The 20,806-nt window shown below is 34.9% G+C and overlaps 1 protein-coding gene across 1 annotated transcript in view; it reads left to right on the top strand.

Annotated features, from left to right (window-relative positions):
- The window catches only part of SYTL5 (synaptotagmin like 5), a 139,438-nt gene extending 118,849 nt beyond the window's left edge, over positions 1-20,589 (top strand). The window contains exons 14-17 of the mRNA XM_074300843.1: positions 4,970-5,078; positions 7,230-7,365; positions 17,594-17,802; positions 19,170-20,589. Coding sequence (XP_074156944.1) covers positions 4,970-5,078; positions 7,230-7,365; positions 17,594-17,802; positions 19,170-19,312 — 597 coding nt within the window. The 3' untranslated portion in view covers positions 19,313-20,589. The remainder of the gene's footprint in view (positions 1-4,969; positions 5,079-7,229; positions 7,366-17,593; positions 17,803-19,169) is intronic.
- The last annotated feature ends 217 nt before the right edge of the window (positions 20,590-20,806 follow it).

The following is a 20,806-nucleotide window of genomic DNA, read 5'->3' as shown; positions in this document are numbered from 1 at the left end:
TATAGATGTCTGCATAGCATAGTTTAGCCTCATGCTTTTCAGAAAGCAGGTATATCAATGCACCATCATTCACAAAAAGAAAATGTTTTGAAATATGGTTTTATGGAGTATGGCTCCTGATGTCTGTCCCTGAATGAGAGTTAATTTGGAAGTCAACTAGGGTAAAAATAATACTGTCCAAGAGGCTAAGACTGAGGAGGAAGCAGGGTAAACAATACTTTGAGAGTCAGAGTTATCAGACTACAAGTGGACTATAAGCAAATGTGGTACAGTATCCCTTCCTATTCATCCCAATTGTAACAAATTATGATTTTATGTGGTTTCAGCTATAACATTGTCCAATATCATAACTATTAAAGTCTTACATGAGGCATTGAAGTATTGTACATTAACCTAGCTGTTAATATAAAATTGTCTAACATCCCAATACACATTATCAATGGAGGCAGAGAGAGTCCTGGACTTCAGAAGAAACATTATTCCACAGATTCTATTCTATGATCTAAATTATAACCATAGTAAAAAGTCTCATGAGTCATTGTAGCCAACAATATCAATTACCTGGTACCCTTTCTTTGGGTGATTAGTCTCTCTGCATTTAGCTAGAACTTTTCCCAGAAAAAAGAAACAAAGAGAAACCCTAGCTAGATCTGATCTTCAAATTTTCCCAGGTTGATAGGACATGACAGATTGTACTCTCTCCTGACATACACTTTGAGAATCCAGGTTCATTTCTGTTGTAAAACATTGGAGAACTTTTATAGAGGGATATGTGTGTATGTGTACATATATACATACACACATACATGTATGTATATATACATACTATGCGATACATATGAAAATATACAATAGATATATAATTTCTATGATATATACATATTATATTATATATTATAATATGTATTAAATAATATACATAAAAATTGTTGCTTTTTATATTTTATTCCTCTGTATAAAATAAAAAAGCAAAACAAAACACTTAAGAGCCCCTTGAAAATGTGTTAGAGAAATTTCATGGTACTAAGTGCTCTATTCAAAGTAGACATGTTTAATAATTTATGAACAGCACATGCATGGAAAGAGAGATTTTGATTCAATACAAGGAAAATCTCTCTAAAACATGAATTTGTCCCAAAATGAATGAACTGCCTTGGGAAGCAATTTTCAAACACAAATTGCATTTTTTTTTTATCAAAAATAATGAAGAAGGCATTTATATTCAGGTACTTGTTCTACTAGATCCCTTACACTTGTAAGAGTCATGAAATTTCAAACCTGATCAGTCACCCACCATAATGGACACATTAGGAAAATGGGCCTTAGTGAGAATTTCTTTGTCTTACCCAATGTTCACTCTGTAAATTATGTTTGTTGTGCTATATATGGTTTGTGTGTGGAAAAAAATATGTCCTATTCAAGTGGGAGTATAATGAAAACTTTGTAGACAAGACAATGGGGGGGTAAGAACACTGCATTCAACAGTGTTATTTATTACCTAAATTAACCTAGACACTCATCACTCATCTAACTTTAATCTTCTTATAAGAGAATGTTATCTGACCAGATGAGCATTTTTAACACTAATTCTTATTCTCTAAGCAAAGAAATGGATAAAATTCATTGAAGCACTTTAATTTTGGTGAAGTAAGCAATGATTCTGTAAGCACTAAACAATGAAACCTATATGAATAAATGCAGATAAATCACAATTGTATAATGCAATACTTAAGTATTATCTGAAGTTTCATCTATGCAAGACTTCTTCCAAGGGCATTGATCAAATTCCACCTACCCCTTCTCACTTTGTGTTACTATTTTCTCTATGATCCTATCAATCCTTCCCAAAGTGCCTACTCAGCATGCCAGAAACTTTTCTCTACATCTTTTGATCTGATTTGACCATCAAGTTAGTCACCTAGATATCCATTTGTTTGTTATCTCTTGATCTCATTACAAAACCAACCTACTTCTCTTTCTGACATACTTTTGATAGATATTTTCCACATGATTTTGGCATGGCAGTGATCATTAGCATTTCACTACATCTTATGTATTCCCCTCTATGTTCTTACTTTTTTCCATTGAGTTACCTTAATTTTAGGAGCAGATTGAGTGCCAATATTCAGCCAGAGCATATCACTGGATGAAAATCAATTTTTAAAAGATGAGTTTTTGTTTCAGGCTCACTTTCCTAAATGCAGTCCACCCTATTCTCTTTCTTCTGTCTAATTCTTAGTTGAGTTTATTACTGTTAAGGATCATGCCTAAGTGTGAAGGGGCAAGTCAGTTCTCCAAGAGCCCCCACATCTGTGAATCATAACACCCTTGAAGGAGTTGCAAATCAGCTTTTACTAATGCAGATGTTGCTGGTGAATTGGGAATGAAATAAATCAGAGGTAAGAGGGAGGAGGAGAGAGGTCAAAAAATGCAACTGCCTCTCAGTCTCCTTGTATCATTATCATCCTCTCACATGAAGGGATCTGTTCTGCTGGACAGAAGTTGATACCCAGCAGCCACTAGTAAGTTGTTCTTATAACATATTACCTATATGAATTATTCATATAAGTTATTTGTGGTCAATGTCAACTCAACTGTGTGACATGGTCTGAAAAGTAAATATACCACTTGAGTTTTTCAGTGTGGATAGTTAGGCTAAGCTATTCTGAGTAATTATGCATTTCACTTTTTTATTTTTAATTTTTTTAATTAATGAAAATGTATCTCTCCTTACCTCCCCCAGCCCCACTGAAACAGAAAGAAAAATAAAACCCCCATAACAAATTATATACTCAAGCATGACGAGTTCCTTCACTGGCTATGTATGAACCTCAATTAAGAGGCTTTGGAGTATTCAGAGGCTTGTTGTAATCAATAAAATGTTATGTACAAATAAAATTATCTGAAGGACCTCACCATCATTAATTCCTCTTCTGTTCAGATTGTGCTAGACATATTTCATAATGGTGTCAAAAACATTTGGTGAGCATAAGTGGCTCTCTTTGTGATGCTATGTTTAATATTAATAATCAGGGTATCATCAATGAAATCAAAATTGTTGCCACATTTATTAAAAGATCTTGTTTCCACCTTCACAGCTTTTCTCACATTGATCCCTTCTTTTCTACTCCTTTGACTTCTACCTGATGTTATCCTACATCATCTCTCACCTGGACTGTCTCAATAATGTTCTAATTAGTTTCCTTACTTAGGTCTCTCCCTTTTCCAATATATATTGCACAAGGCTATCAAAGGCCTTCATGCTTAGGATATATTTCCTTCCCACTTCTTAATACCTATATATTATAGATATATTTTATATATCTTGATATTTCATATATCAAGAATTTACATTTTACATAAAGTCTATTTAGCCCCTCTTAATCTGTTAATATCTTTCCCAAAGAAACTTAACATTTATTTATGATTATATGTTATTTATATACATGTATAAGAATACAAACTTACTGTTTCAGGTAAAAGATAAGTTATTTGGAAGATTGTCTTCGAATCTCTGATACCTAGCACAGAAGCCGGCACAAAGAAGGAACTTACTATATAATTAATTGATATTGCATAACCTTAACAAAGACACTGTATACATCTTATTTAAAGAGAGTCTTTAAGACATCATTTTGCTTTAATATTACAAATTCACATAGTAATATTTCCCTTATAAATATTTACTGATTGACTAATTAATTGATAAACATAGTAAGACCTTGTATTCTCTGAACCATTGAATCATTTGTATGATTATAAAGATAAGTTCAGTACAATATTATGTAGAAAAGAATGACTGTATTCCTCTCCTATTCTTATCAAGGATGCTTTTGGTCATTCTCATAAAAATGTTGAAGAGATGCTAAAGTAGGCACATGAGTCATAGTTATTGATCTCTTCATTGCCTCCTCCAGTAGCAATTTAACAGTTATTTAATATTATCCTTCCTTAGCTCAAAAACTCTTCTAGCTTACCCTGACTTAGAAATGAATGAGGAAAATGGGCCTGGGGAGGTTGTCAAAATCTAAGAAACTGTTAATTTCAAGAAAACATTTAAAAAAAGGATTCTGCCTTTCTATCCCTATTTGTAGGAAATTCAAATATTTGCTTCAGTAACTGTAAGAGAATGAGGCTCAAATATTCCCTTTCAGCTTGAAGATCTGAACTGTCAACATTGTTTTTTAATAATATCCTATAAGAGGCAAGAAGTCCAGTCTAGAATAGCCTTGAGGCATCTTTCTCTCCTGTCACTCACATGGCTCAATCATAGGCAGATAGGGCCTGGCTTTATAGAATAACACAGTCTTTCTACAAAACATCTTTCCACAAAATTCCCATTTTTTTGGATATAGTTTGCTTCGCTAAATCTTTCAATTTTTGTTGTTGGTCCAAGTCAACCACTAAACTTATTAGAGGTAAAATAATTGAATAAGGAAGTGTTCTGCTCCAGCCAATGTTAGTCTAGTGGCTCAGGCTCAGTATTAATACACAAGAAGGCATTTAGCCATAAAGTATTTAGCAGAGAGTAGTTTATTTAACCACAGGAGAGAATCGATAAAGATATTAGAATGTTATAAATCATTAAGGCTCCTCATTGTTTCTGCATATGTCACAGAAAAAAATGTCTAATCAGTGAAAAATATTGACTCTCAAAGTATTGGAAATTCTACCATGCCTGAGAAGCCCCTCCTTCTCATAAGATTGATTTTTTTTGTGCTTCAGATAATCAGAAAGCCATTCAAATGGCTCAAGGCCTAGTCTTCCAGAGCATTCAAGTCCCAGGGATGGCTGTCTTGCTACTTTAAAAAGAAACCAGCCTAAATTGTGTAAAATAGATATCTGACACTTACCCTACAGGGAGAATAACGATCATAATCAAGCCAAACATATCACTATTAGCCCACATAAGATAACAAGTTGAAACATGGAACTGAGAAACACTGAATTCCTTTTCTTTTTGTGTCAGGTGGAGTTTGCTCCAGATATTGGCCTTCAATACAAAGGAGAATTGACTGTGGTCTTACGATACATTCCCCCTGAGAATAACCTAATGCTCCCCCTTGAACAGCTTCAAGGTAAGATCAAATTTGGTTACATTCAGAATATATGCTATTTTCTGAAAGCATAAAGACAAATTTAAATGATTATTTCAAACTCTTTCTGCATCATTCTGACAAAATATCAGGATAATGAAGTAAGTATATTAATATGCAGAGGAGAGTTGAGATTGATAATTTTTATGAGAAAAAGACAGAACTTTTAACTTGTTTGACCTTTTAAAAATGTATGGCGAATTGACTTGATCATAGCATGCTTCAGAATTAAAGTTTGGCAGCTACAATACAAGTAGAATGATTTGGAGGTTTTAGCAGGAGAAGAGGTGAAGGTCTGGTATCCAATTAGGAGAATATTGTAATAGTCAATGTGAGAAGTGATAAGGGTATGAAATATGATGATCACTATATGAAAGAAATGTTAAGGTTGTAAAATCAGATAGCAACTAATTATATGTCAATTGTAAAAATGAGAAAAAGTTTAGGATTTATGACTCAAAGAGTGGTCATGACCTCATCATAAATAGGAAAATTAAGAAAAAATAGAAGACAAATAATGAGTTCTATTTTAGATATGTTGAATTTATCTAGGAGACATATGTTTGAAAATATCCAGTAGAGAGCTAATGATACACTAATAGAATTCAGGAGAGAGATTGGAGCTAAGTATAAAACTCTGTTAAACCCATATGAGAGAAGGACTATAGTAAGAGAAGAAGACCAAAGATAGAGTTTTGGAATTCACCATATCTAGAGAATGGAATCCATAAGGTGATTCACCAAAGTAGAATGAGGAAGAGGAACTAGAGAGGAGAAAAACCAGCAGAGAACGCTCTCACAAAAGAAAAAAGAAAAGGAAATAAAGGAAAAAGAGAGTGTCTAGGAGGAGGAGTTAGCCCACCATGCCAAATGCTGCAGAAAGTTTAAAAAAAAAAAAGGTAGAGAGAGAGAAAAAAAAATCATGAGAAGTCATCTATCTGTGATCATTGGTAATCTTAGAGTGGGAAATTTCAGTTGAATTATAAGGTAGGAGTCTATATAAGGAGAACCTGAGAAAGGACTTTGCTTCTTTTTGTGTCTCCAACACTTAACACAGTGTCTGGCACAGAGAAGACATTTAACAAATGTTTATTGATAAATCATTCAATAAAGATTGAGCTCTCTCCAGAATGGTTAGATCAGTTCACAACTCCACCAACAATGCATTAGTACCCATTTTCCCCACTCTCCCCGCCAAAAAACCAATATATTTCCCTTTTTTTATTATAATAGCCATTTGATAGGTATGCAGTGTTATCTCAGAGTTACTGTAATTTGCATATTATTTTTAAAATAATGTAGCAATTCTAGTTTTGCCTTTTGGAATGAGGTGGAATATCTCTGTTTGTGATACAACCTATTAAATATTTAAGGATGGCTGTTATTGCCATCAAGTTTTCTAGATGTTCCTATTTTCTATACTTTCATGCTATCCTTTAGTCTCAGGAGGGAATATATCTGCTCATCCTTCTTGGAAATTGCTCTCCTATATCTTTAATTCCAACCTTACCTGCCTCCTCTTGGATCTTCATTAGGGGATTATCATAGCCATCTCAAATATAAGGGTTAGTATGATTTGATGAAAAAAACACTGGCTATGAAGTCAGAAGATTAGGAATTGAATTCTGGATTTATTTCTTACTACCTGTTTGAGCTTGGGAAAGCCCTTAATCTTTCTTTGCTCCAATTTCCTTATATTAAGAACTAGGGGTTTGAACTACATGATTTCTAAGGCCTCTTCCATTTTTAGATTATTTATTCCTTAATATGACATGAAATGAGAGAAACATTTTTGTTTCCATTTTCTTCAAACAAAAAGTCATGGGTTTTAGAAACATTCTTTACTAAGCATAGAGATAATCCCTTTATGTCTATCTGAATATGTACACGTATATAGGTCCTTATGAGTTTAGATGTTAAATTCTGTGATATTATTGCCTCCTTTGAATTCTCTCTACACATTTCCATTGGAGTTCCATTAGAACCATTGGGTATATTTTAAATAATTGTAATTTTGAAAAGAATTCAAATTCAGGCAACCACTTTGGGAGTTTCATTATTTTCACTGATCAGAATCTATGTTCTTTTACATTTTTGTAAAATGCTTTTTTCTTTTTTGGATGGTTGAAATAGGAAAGAAGAGCTTTAAAAAGGGAAAGAAGAAAGAGGTTTCTTTGCTCTCTGGGGGACTATTAGAAGTACTGATCAAAGAAGCCAAAAATTTGACAGCAGTGAAGTCAGGAGGCACTTCAGACACTTTTGTAAAAGGGTAAGTCTAGTGCATATGAGCTCTCTCTCTCTCTCTCTCTGTCTCTCTGTCTCTCTGTCTCTCTGTCTCTCTCTGTCTCTCTCTCTCTGTCTCTCTCTCTCTCTCTCTCTCTCTGTCTCTCTCTCTCTCTCTCTCTCTCTCTCTCTCTCTCTCTCTCTCTCTCTCTCTCTTTCTCTCTCTCTCCCTCTCTTTCTCTTTATCTCTCCCCCCTCCTCTCTCTCCCTCTCCCCCTCTCCTCTCTCTCTCCCCCCCTCTCAAAAAGACACACACACACACACACACACACACACACACACACACACACACACACACACACTTCAGGTGATCATTAACTAAATAGTTATTAAACATTTAAGACCTGGATTCAAATCCTACCACTGTGTACATGCTGATTATATGACCTAGGATAAATCGTTTACCTCTCAGTGGCCACAAAGCAACTCTCTTAAGAATATAAACTGCAGAACAGGTGCTGATTTGCATTAATGGAGATTTTTCTTATTGAGAATTCTCTATACCAACATATAGGTTTCTTCTCCTCCCCCCTCATAAAAGAATGCACAACTGAAAATGATTGACAGGAAAGGAAGGAAAGAAGGGAAAGAGAGAGGGAGGGAGGGAAACAGGAAGAAAAAAGGAAGGAAGGAAGAAAGGAGAGAGGGAGGGAGGGAGGAAAGGAAGGAGAGGAGAACAAAAAATTACTAAATACCTACTATATGCCAGAAATTGTGCTAAGCACTTTATAAATATTATCTCATTTGATCTTTACAACAACTCTAGGATAGACGTTACTACTATCCCCATTTTGCAGATGAGAAAACTGAGACAGACAAGTTAAATGACTTGCCCAGGGTCACATAGCTAATAAGTATCCAAGACCAAATTTAAACTTAGATATTTCTAATTCCATGCTTAGAATATGCAATGCAATCACTGCCCCAACTAACTACCTCTTTGAAGTATTTCTAATTGAGTATGTGCTGAAATGACATTGGTTTTTGCATCATTTCTTGCTCTGGCAATTAGATGGGAAAGTCATTTAATTTCCAGTTTTCTCATCTGGAAAATAAAGATAATATTATCTGTACCACATATTTCAATGAGTTGCTATAAGCAAAATACTTTGATAATCTTAAATACGATATATAAATATCAATTATAATAATCTAATCTTGCTATAACATAGGATGATGATATGAATAGAAATCTGGCCTCAAAACCTAGAAAGCCTAAGTTCAAGTCAATTAACCTTTCAGTGTTTTCCAAGGTTATAAATTGCAGAGAGGATACTGATCTGCATTAGTAGAAAGAGCAGGTATAGATATAGATATAGTAGGTACTATCTACAAATATATACATACATAAATATATATATATAAGTATATATGTATATGTTAAGTATATATATTATATACATGTATACACATATGTATATTGTGTATGTATATACATATACATAAACATATTTATTTGTTTATTCCCTATATTAATGAAATCATAGGCCTATTCCTTACTCTTAGTGGAATCAATAGACACTTTGTCCTAGTAAATAGGGAACTAATTAAGATCCAATCCCACTTTTGATTCATATTACTCATTTGGCTCTGGGAAAATCTGTTATAACCTCTCTATTTATCTAACTTATATGACCTGTTATTTTTATCCCTACCTTTCAGATGTAAGTTCTATGAGGGCAGAAATTGTTTTTGCTTCTGCTTATATTCCTATCATCTAGTCCAGTGCATGTAGTAAGCAAATGCTTGTTGATTATTAATTAATCCACTATGTAAATGGAAAGAAATGGTCAGATACAAGAAATATTGTGGAAATGTGGAAACAATGAGATTTGGCAAATGATTATATATGTGGGATGAAGGATAATAAAGAGTTGAGGACAAAGTGAAGCTTTTGAGCTAGTGAGATGAACAAAGGGGAGTGTCTTAGACCATAAATTGACCATACATTATCCAGAATTTGTTTTGGTAAGGCAGTTTCTTCACAGGGAGCTCCTTTAGCGAATGCAGTTCATAGGACTGAGGAAAGATAGAAAGGAGAGATAACAAGTACCATATAAATATAAATTAGACTGCATATTTATAACTTCTACCTCATAAAGAACTAGTCTTTAATACTATAAAAAATACTATATTTTAGATCTCTTTTTTTGCAAAAAAGAAAAAAAAAAGACGTATTTATTCTGTTAGCAATATATTTCAATAGTGATCATCTTCAGTGAACTCAGCTAGCAGAATATTCCTATGGGGTTGCATTTCATTAGTGGGAGGAAGAGAAAGAACGAATTTCTAAGCATAATGTATTTTTTATTACATTCAATGATCTTTTGATTCTGGCAATATGCAGTATATATGTTCAGCATATGTGCCCTAGATTGGGGCCTTTTCCATTGTTTTGTTCTGGGAAATATTATGGGAAGATAGAATGTGCAAAAACCATCCCCAGACAGTCTGGCTCATTGTTTCCTTAGAATTCCTCCCAGGACCAATGGAGACTTGTAAAAGAATTGCAAAGACTTCCAAGAAAGCAGTCAGCGCAAAATTCCATGACACCCTCTTACAGTAATTCACTCATTTTAAGCCTAGGGAACAGTATATGCTGGCCTTTATGGTCCATATAGGTTTTACTAAGTTTTTCTTACATGAAAACTTAAGACCCTAGTCACAAGTTCTCTAACCCATCAATGAGGAAAATTCCTAACATTTAGGTAGATTTTCGACCCTGTGCTTAATTTTACATTTATGTCTATCTTGAGCTAACCCTTGATCTTTCTGTGCTCAGAGTTACAGGAAACATTTGGATAAAGAAGCAGCACCTTATATTATAATGACGATGGATTGACAAGGCATCAGGAAGATAGGAAGGAAAAGAACTGGCCTTTTTGGGGTGGGATTTCATTCAGCCCAAGTCTGTTCTGAGGAGTCTGAGATAGTGACTCTCTCTTAGATAACTCCTTTCTTTGTCACAGTTCAGTCCTCTCTTTGTTCTTGAAGGGTGGGTTGAAATGTAATAACTTCCATCTTCTTAAATGAATGTAGTTCCAAATATCTTGGTATTTATAATTAACCTCCGTGATTAAGTTACCTCAATCTATCTGAACAATTTTTGTGTAATATCACTAAAAGTCAAAAGAATTTTTTTCCAGACATAGTCTAAAGTATAACAATTTCAATATGTTGCTGAGGTGGAAGTGAAGATAGCACTCCTGCCTGTTGACATTACTAGCATAGGAGGCAAGAGTATCTGAAGGGACATCCCCATGTTTATTGAAGTCTCCAGAAATGGGGATAGGGTTGAATTGAGGAGAAGTATAAATCACAAACTGAACTCTGAAGAAAAATGAGCTTAAGAAAAAGCAGGATTTGGATAGAATAAATTCCAAAGGAGGAGACTTCTTAAACAATACTGGTCAAGGTGGAAAGGATCCAGAAGTAACAGTGGGGAGTGCTTAATATTCCAATGATTCTACCTCATCCAGGATCTCAGGAAATATGAGGGATGCTTAGTTTTGGAGAGGGGAATAAGGAATAAGCTGTCTTCAAGAGAAAGCCAGGTTTCAGTTAATGGTGAAATCTGTAGATTAACAGCAGAACAATAGTTGCAGAGTGGGAAAGGAGAGAGAACAATGGAGGGGAGGGCTGAACAGAACAGGCCAAATAGTGGGGGGAAATGGATTTTGGCTTCAAGATGGAGGCTTCAAATTAGAGGGATTAGAGCAGGGAGGTCAATTTATACAAGGTGCCTGAAAAATTACTGAGTACAGCCAGAACAAGATTAAAATATAGTTGGGAGATGTTTAACAAAATAAACTAAAAACAGTGCAAGAGATGCTCCTAATTTGTGCTTTTCCAAACCAATATGTGGAGCTCAGAGATCCATTCTAATTTGAGTTTGACGTGGCTAGAGAAGGTCATGAGGCAGGAACCTACCAACCATGTGACTTATAGCAAATAGAAGTTTATAGACTAAACCTGCTATAATTATTGTTGGTACGAATGAGCTTCAGGGTATTTTGCCAAAGGAAGAGAGGACTCCTGAGTTGAAGGATGCTTCTTCAGTTCTCTTCTCCAGAAATGGGCGCCTCATATACTCTCATCTGATCTGAATGAGGGAGATACTTATGGGTAGAATTTGTTTGTGTCCTTTAAAGCTAGTTAAGTGCCATGGACTTAAAGGAAAAAGCCTGGTGATCCCAAAGAATACGCAATACTTTGAGCAGCTCCAATGCTCCTCATAAGATTACTGAAGTATCAATCTCAGGGAATATCACAGCAATAATAATAAAATAATAACCACAACTCTACTATTTATACAGGGTAAAGCTTGAACTTAAAGGTTTACATGACACCTTCCTCACAGCCCTGAGTCATATATTACATCATTTTTATCACTCATTTTCAATTCAATAATCCTCTTACTAGGAAGTCAATCAAGTAAGCAAAGCACCATCACTCTAATTTACAGAGATATAGAAATAAAAGCAATGCATTTCCTGCCCTCAAGAAGCTTAAATTATGATTAGAAACTCCTAGTTCATTGAGCCAGGATATGCTATGCTAACCCCCCATAATTTGAATTCCATCTATTTTTAAAGCTATTGTAGGAAAGAAAATATATCTAATCCCCATGGTTTGTACATTGCACAGGGTATATTAAAAGTTTTTGTTGTTCAGTCATATCTAACTCTTCATGACCCCCATCTGGAATTCTCTTGGCAAAGATAATGGAGTGGTTTGCCATTTCCTTCTCCAATTCCTTTTATAGATAAGGAATTGAAGCAAACAGGATAAAGTGACATGTCCAGGGTCACACAACTAGGAAGTGTTTAGTGGCTGAGGCCAGCTTTGAACTCAGGTCCTCCTGACTTCAGAGCTGGTATTCTATCCACTGTACCACCTAGCTGCCCCTACTTATATATTCCTGATTACAGGTTTGGCACTTTATCCACTGTACCACCTGGAGTCAGCTAATTAGCTTTTAATTTCATTTACCTGTTAATTTTTTAAACAGCTATTGTTAAAGCTGAAAAATACATTAAGACTTTTGAGACATCATGAGTATTTATCCACATGTATATGTATGTATATATGCATATCTTTATATTACATAGGTTGTATTATATATCTGTATATGAATGCATATTTCATATAAGTGTGTGTGTTTTCATTATGCTATTAACTGAGATTGCAATTCAAATATACAATCTCATCAAATTAATCTCATCTATTAAGAAGTTTCATTGTTTGAGGCCCCAAGGGCTTCCTTTGTGGAAATCAGACCTTAATAAGTAAAGCCTGTATTCTACTCTTTCTCAAGTGTATATGTAGTGGAGTGGGGAAGATTAGAGGAGAAAAGAAGACTTGAACTTTTTTCCTCTGATTAATGTAGGGAATTTAGATCCATAAGCAACTCCTCGTAGAAGTGAAGTATTTTTCCCTTTAATCTGTGTGAGCCAGAATCTTCTCACAGTAGCTTTGCCTCAAATGTGAAAGAACTAGCATTAAAACATAAGTGCTAAAATATAGGAATTTAACCCAAGACACAGAATGGAAAGTTCTTGGTAACATGATGAGGTTGAAATGGTATGTCTCTTCCTATAATGGATATGTATACTCCCAATTGGCATCTAATTACAGGGAATAAGAACATCTTCTGTACCTGGAAGGCTTGATACACTTTGCTCCCAGAAGGGATTTACCAATCCACATCAGGGATTGAATTCTATTCTCAGCTGTATAAATGCACCTTTCCATGGCTATGTTCAAAAGAATAAAATAAAATAACTGCCAGAAGTAATCTGAAATAAACCTGAATCACAACAAAAAAGTAACATTCAGAACAACTAAGCCATTCCATGTCCTTGATCCTCACTACAGTGAGAACACCATCAACAAGTCTTTCCAATCTCAAAAGATATCCTTAATTTCTATGGAGTTGACATTGAAAAAGATATATTAACATTTGCTTTGCCACCATACTCCAACAATCAAAGAACTTTTCTATCTGACTTGCAGCTGATAATGTCCATACATGTTGCCTTTCCCTTTACAATGCAAGCTTCTTAAAATCAGGACTATCTGCCTTTTCTTTTTGTAATCTCAGTAATTAGCTTTACACAAAGTATGGGCCACTAGATTGCTGAGTGGATAGAGGGCTGGGTTTGGAGTAAAATCTAGCCTCAGACACTTTCTACTTGTGTGACCTTGGGCAATTCACTTAACCCAGTAAAATGAACTAGAGAAAGGAAATGGGGAAGCAGAGCCAAGATGGAAGAGGTAAAGGTAGGAACTCCCTGAGGTCTCCCCAAATAGCTCCAAATTCCTTTAAATAATAGCCTCAGAACACATAAAAAGGTAAGAGTGAAACAATTTCCCAGCCAAAGACAATTTAGAAGGTCAGCAGGAAAGGTCTGTGGTAGGGAGTCCTAGACACATTTCCTGGGCAAGGTATGCCAGCACAGCAGGACTTGTGAGCCTGGACCTCAGCCCTGGCCCTTAATGTTAGCATAGTGGGAATAGGCTTTGGGGCCTCTGAATCAGCAACAGTATTGGTGGTTTTAAACCCTCTCAGCCCAGAAACAACAAAGACAATTTGAAAGGTCAACAGGAAAGGTCTATCAACAGTGTGAGAGGGTCTGGGGAAGTAGGTATAGGAGGCAATTTATATAACACTTAGCTCACAGGAAGTTTCTCTACTAGCACTGGGGAAGACTCTGTTGCTTTAACACAAAATACTTTATAGCCACAGTGGAACAGGGAATGCCTCACAGTTCCAGGTCACAAAAGAGTGCTCATGGTAAGATTCCTAGAACGATCTCTGAAAACAGCTTGGAACAGTACATCCTCTACCATGGAAATAGAGCCCTACTTTAACAAAAGTTAAAAGCCAAGTAATAGGCTGGGAAAATGAGCAGACAACAGAAAAATATTCTGATCATAGAAAATTATTATTATATTGACAAAAAAATAAAAAGACCAAAACACACTCAGAAAAAGATAACAAAATCAAAACTCCTACAAACAAACTCCAAGAAAAATAAGAATTGGTCTCAGGCCATGAAAGAGTTCAAAAGAGATTTTGAAAATCAAATAAGAGAAATAGAGGGAAAAAATGGGAAAAGAATTGAGAGTGGTGCAACAGGAAATTCAGAAGGCTAATGAAGAAAATAATGCCTTAAAAAAACAAATTTGGCCAAATGGGAAAGGAGTACAAAAATCTTATTGAGGAAAATAATTCCTTGAAAATTAGAATTGAGTAAATAGAAGCTAATAGTTTTATGAGAAACCAAGAAATAATAAAACAAAAACAAAAAGAATGAAGAAATAGAAAAAAACTGAAATATCTCATTGGAAAAACATTTAATCTGGAAAATTATATCCAGGAGAAATAATTTAAAAATGATTGGTCTATCTGAATACCATGATCAAGAAAAGAGCCCAGACATCATCTTTCAAGAAATTATTGAGGAAAACTTTCCTGATATTTTAGAACCAGAGGGTAAAATGGAAATTGAAAAAAATCCACCAATCACTTTCTGAAAGATATTCCAAGGTGAAAACTTCCAGGAATATTGTAGCTAAATTCTGGAACTCCAAGATCAAAGAGAAAATATTTCAAACATCTAGAAAAAAACAAGTGAAGTATAATGGAGTCACAGTCAGCATAACACAAAATTTAGCAAGTTCTACTTTAAAGGATCAAAGTTTGTGAAATCTGATATATTACAGAAGAATGGTGCTAAGATTACCACCAAGAATCACCTACCCAGCAAAATTGAGTATAATCCTTCAGGGGAAAATGTAGATATTCAATGAAATAGAGGACTCTTTAAGCATTTGTGAGAAAATACCAGAGCTGAATAGAAAACCTGATTTTTAAATATAGGACTTGGGAAAAGCATGAGGAGATAATCAGGAAATAGATACCATAAGGCACTTAATAAGGCTTATCTGTTTACATTGCTTACATGGGAAGATGATACTTGTAATTCATTACAACTTTCTCATTATTATGTTGAAGGAGTATATATAGAGGGCACAAGTATGAGTTGAATATGAAGGAATAATATCTAAAAACAATTAAGTGGTGAGAGAAAACTGTATTAGAAGAATAAGTAAAGGAGAGGTAGAATGGCATATACTATCTGCCACAAAAGAGGCAAGAAAAAGCTTTTCTTTGTAGAGAAAAGCAAGCAGGATAGGGAAGTAAGGGAATTGTGCTCACTTCAGAATTGGCTCAAAGAGGAAATAACATTCACACTAACACAAGTATAGAAATGTCTTACTCTGAAGGAAAGTAGGAAGGAAAGTGTGTACAGGAAGGGAGGAAGGTGAGAAAAGAGAATGCAAATTTGGTGAGGGGGTGGTCAATAAGAAAAAATTATTGAGGATCAGAATGAAAGGACGAGAAAATAGAATAAACAGGGGAGAAATAGAATTAGCCATAGTAATTGGGAAAATAATTTTGAAGCAAGTTTCTCTGATGAAGGCTTAATTTCTCAGTCAAATGTATTTTTTTTTTTAAATGAGAGCTATTCCCCAATTGATTAATTGTTAGGTTCTTTCTAAGTGCTAATGAGATAATGAGATAAACTATGCTCAAAGGGCTATAAAATCATGCATATCCTTTGACCTAACAATACCAATAGTAGTCATGAATCCTAAAAAAATATTATATATATGTACTTTTATATGTATAAAAGTATTTATAGCAACTGCCTTGTCAGGGCAAAGAACTAAAAATCAAGGGAATGGGTAATGGTTGAAAAATTGTGTTATGTGATTATGATGGAATATTATTGTCCTGTGGGAAATAATGGACAAGATACTTTCAGAAAAAAGCTGAAAAGTCCTCTATGCATTCAAGCAAAGTGAAATTTACTGTGTACAAAGTAATAGCAATGTTGTGGGATGATCCAGCTGTGCTATTCTCAGCAATACAATGATCCACGATTACTCTGAAGGACTTATGATAAAAAATGCTATCCATACCCAGAGAAAGAATTGATTATGTCTGATGCAGATTGAAATATACTCTTTTATTTTATTTTTCTTGAGGGTTTTGTTTTTGTTTTTTTGGAGGGGGAAGGTATCTGTGTTTTCTTTCACAACATGTCTTCTATGGAAATATTTTGCATAACCTCACATGTGTATTCTTAAAAGGGATGGGTGTAGAAAGGAAGGGAGAGAATCTAGTGCTCAAAGTTTTAAAAACAAATGTAAGAGAATATCTTACATGTAGCTGAGGAAGAATAAAAATTTTAAATTTAAAAAAAGAAAGGAAATAGCAAATTACTCCAGTATCTTTGCAAAGAAAACCCCAAATGGGGTCACAAAGAGTTGGACAGGATTGAACAATTGCAGAAAAGTAAATGCTCAATATATATTTTATTCATTCACTCCGTGGACATGCCTATATCTACCTTAAGGTGGATAACTTTAACTTGATTAACTTGATCAAGGAACTCCTCTAATCAATTGTTTACAAATATAAAGAGTGCCCTCTTTTAGGTAAGGAAATTTAATTCAAGAGTCATCCCACCCATCCTGTAAAATCTGAACTTTGTTCTGTGGTGGGGGAAGAGATAGGGAATGTTTCCCATTGAGACATTATAGAAAAGGCCTAAACATCTCCTGCAACATATCAATTTTGTTATAATTTTAAAATTTTGTGATACATAAATAATAAAGGAAATTGTTCTTGCTTTGAAAAAAGAGCCTATATATATATATATTTTATATAACTACGTAGCTTTAACAGTTAAGCTAATTTAAAAAGAATCTTGGGTTTTAAATAAAAAGAAGAAGAGTATAACCTTTTGTTGTGTGGAATGTATTAGAGACCCACAAAATAAAATCTGGTACAATCTAACTATCTATACTAGTTTAATGACCAGTGTTTCCATTTTTAATGGAAGGAATGGAGTGGGGCATGGTTAAACAGGGGAAAAGAGGACATTTATTACCTACTTGTCTCTCCCAAAGAAATAAGCCGTTCTGCCATTGAAAACCCAAACTAAACTCCTCATTTAGGGATCAAAGACTAGGTAAACATTGGAACAGGAAAGAGCAAACATGAAAGAGATAATTAGTATGGGAATTCTAAATGACTAAAAGCATATGGAATCCTCTCTTCTCTGGTTCTCTGGCTGATTTTGTGATTTGTTTTTTGGTGTTTTTATTTTATTTTGTTTTGTTTTGTTTTTATCTTCTAGGTACCTACTTCCTGATATCACTAAAGCCACCAAGCACAAAACCCCTGTAATCAAAAAGAACGTTAATCCCCAGTGGAATCATACTTTTCTATTCAGTGGCCTGGATCCCCAAGATATAAAGAATGTTTGCCTAGAATTGACAGTCTGGGACAAAGAGGCTCTCTCTAGTAACATATTTCTTGGTGGTGTTCGACTAAATTCTGGCAGTGGTAGGTGACTGGTTAAGAATGGCCAGTTTCCATATTCTATTCCATGAGTTGGTATAGAATAGTGAATTGGTAGTCAATACTATTAAGAAAGCTCTCTCCAAATTCTCTAATGGAAAACTTTGCTTGCTAATGTTGAAAGTTCTCTTAGGTCAGCATAGAGGAAAAATATGGGAATAGAAGGAGTGACTGGAGAGCTTAGGTGGAATCATGTACTAAAAATTAGCCCACCTATTTTCATACTAAGGAGGATGGCATTAAGATGCTAACTAACTCCACCAAACTGAAGTAACCATGGTATGTAAAGGAAGAAAACTTAAACTTTGCCTCTTACTGAGCTATATATGCTATCAACCAGAGAGAAGATGTGAAAAAGAAAGGTGGGAACAAGAGGTCAGGTAAAGAGATGATGATGATGAAGAGTAAGGAAGCAGGAAAAATTAGGAAAGAGTTGCTAAATATTTGTTCTTAATCCTATCTGTATGTTTTGTGACTGTTTAGTATCAATAGTAAAAGGACTAAATTCAATTATTTTGGACTTAGACTTAAGTTTGAATGGTTATATATGACTGTTTAGTTCACAGTTCTCCTAGGGTAATTTTAATCAGAGGCTTTGGAGTCACATTACCTATGTGACACTGAATAAGTCACTTAACCTCTCAGTAGCCTGGTTTCCTCATTTAAGGCTCAATAACTTCTTAAGGTTCTCTAATTCTTTGAGAGATGATCCTTTAAGAGAATTTGTATATGGGTAACAGGATCTTTGTCAGTTGTATGTGTGGTTTATCATTATGTTGTTGCCACATCTGAATACAAGCTATGCCCCCAAAAAAGTTAAGAAAAAGCCAGAACTAAGAATATGTAGGTGTTGAATAGAAACTTCATCTATTTCTAGATCCCATTATCCTTTCAAAGAAACAATGGAGAGCAAAATTTCTTAAACCGTGGATCCCATATAGGGTAGTATAGCTGAATGTGGGCATTATAATGATTTATAATCACTAAATGTTTGATTTTATACATATTTTATAAACCTATATACCCAAAGTCACATATAAATCTCTTGGGCAAAAAGTGATCGCAAGTAGAAAAAGTTTAAGAAGCCCTGATCTGGAGCACAAATTGTACGTCTTGCTGAGTGAACAATCATACCAATATATAATGGTTGATTATGGGTGGATGATTATACAAGTATATTGTAAGGAAAACTTTTTCCTCCTAAAATTTATCTCAAAAAGTTTTAAAAAAAAAAAGATTAAAAGTAGCAAAAATAAATTAGAAGACTTGTATTCTGGCAAGGAAGACCTTTAGACTGCTTGATAAATTTCCCATTGCCACACTATGGAAGTTGACCCTCTTCCATTTTTCAGGTATGAGTCATGGGAAGGAGGTGGATTGGATGGATTCTCAGGGTGAAGAACAGCACCTCTGGCAGAAGATGGCAAACAGTCCCGGTGATTCTGTAGAAGGGATACTGATGCTGAGATCCAGCATGGGAAAACGTAGACTCTAAGAGGAGATTGGTTCTGCCCAAGGTTGAGTCTTCAGCTACCAGCCTGGCATCTCTGGTTTCTTAGTCTCCTGAAAATACCACGTCTGATTCCAGCCATTTAATTTCACTGACACTTTGCACTTATGGATATTGGAAGAGACAAGGAAAGACTTCCATGTCCTAAATGTTTGGATGTTTTTGTTGTATAACTTACACAGCCTGTGTATCTAAATGTGCCTGAGCCATCATTGTTTTCATTTACTATTCAGACAAGTACTATATTTTCATCCTATATTGTTAAACAACAATTCATCCTTGGATTTCATACACTGAGAAGTTCAAGAGATATGGTATAAGTTCACATGAAATTAGGGTATAGGTATCAGGTTCCCCATCCTTTCCTGAGGAAGATCTAATCTTGGTTTCCTCCAAATCTTAAGATACCCTAGGGGTGAAAAGGCAAAGGCCACTGAATTTAATAGGCATGATTATTTATAGAAGAAACTATCAATCATCTTCCCTTCTCTACCTGGGGTCCCCAAGCGAAAAAGGGCTGGCAATCCTTAAAAGGCTTAAGCTGGTAGGTTGTGATGATCTATTAGTGACTCCTGTCATAAATATATTCATCATCTATACTAACTTCAAAAAAGCCTAACATTCTATCCTATCTACAAGGTTTTGCTCTTTTGTTTACATTCACTTTCTGGCAGTGACTTCCTTATTAAATGAAGAATTTTCAGAATCTGCTGTACAGAACAAGCAGATATTTACCATAATCCCATCCACCTCTTTCAGAATTCTAAAACTTGTAAATGTTACCCAAAAGACAGATCCTATGAGACCAATATGGATTGATCAGGTATCAAAGATAAATGTGTTATGGAGCTTTAGAGCACAAAATGACTTCTATGACCTTCAAGTCAATTTTACAGAATAATTCAGAGAGATGAAGCACAGTGAGGCAGAGGCAGAAGAGGGACCAGAACCCAGGGATCCTGGGACAGAAAACAGTCCAAAGCTTTCCCTCCTATACCAAATAGAATGACAGCATGATTCCCAGGAGGTACAGAAAGGTAGGACACTGAGGATCTAGGCTAGTGAGTCTGGTTGTTTGAATTCTGGGCAAATATGAATATTAATATATTCAGAAATCTTCACCTGCTTCCTCTTTTCGCCTTGGCATTCAACACTATCTAAGCTTATTTAAGGGCACACTTCATTTTGTCTTCATTTTCCAGCATCTACACATTGTACCTGAAACATAGTAGATGACAAATAAATACATGTTGATTGTGTGATTAATTTGTTCTAGTTGGGGAGGGAGGATGGATGGGGAAGGAAATAAGCATTTGTTAAGTGCCGACTGTGTGCCAGGCATTGTGCTAAGCATTTTATAAATATTGTTTCATTTAAGCCTCACACCAGTCCCAGGAAATATATCTTTCCCAGATACAATGTTAGCAACAGCAATGTTTATGTAAGAAAAAAAAAAAAAAAAAAGAACTCAATTAAACA

Source organism: Sminthopsis crassicaudata, chromosome 3 (assembly GCF_048593235.1).
Source record: "Sminthopsis crassicaudata isolate SCR6 chromosome 3, ASM4859323v1, whole genome shotgun sequence".
NCBI lineage: Eukaryota > Metazoa > Chordata > Mammalia > Dasyuromorphia > Dasyuridae > Sminthopsis > Sminthopsis crassicaudata.
The sequence above is the reverse complement of the archived record's forward strand: the minus strand, read 5'-3'. Positions and strand labels throughout refer to the sequence as shown.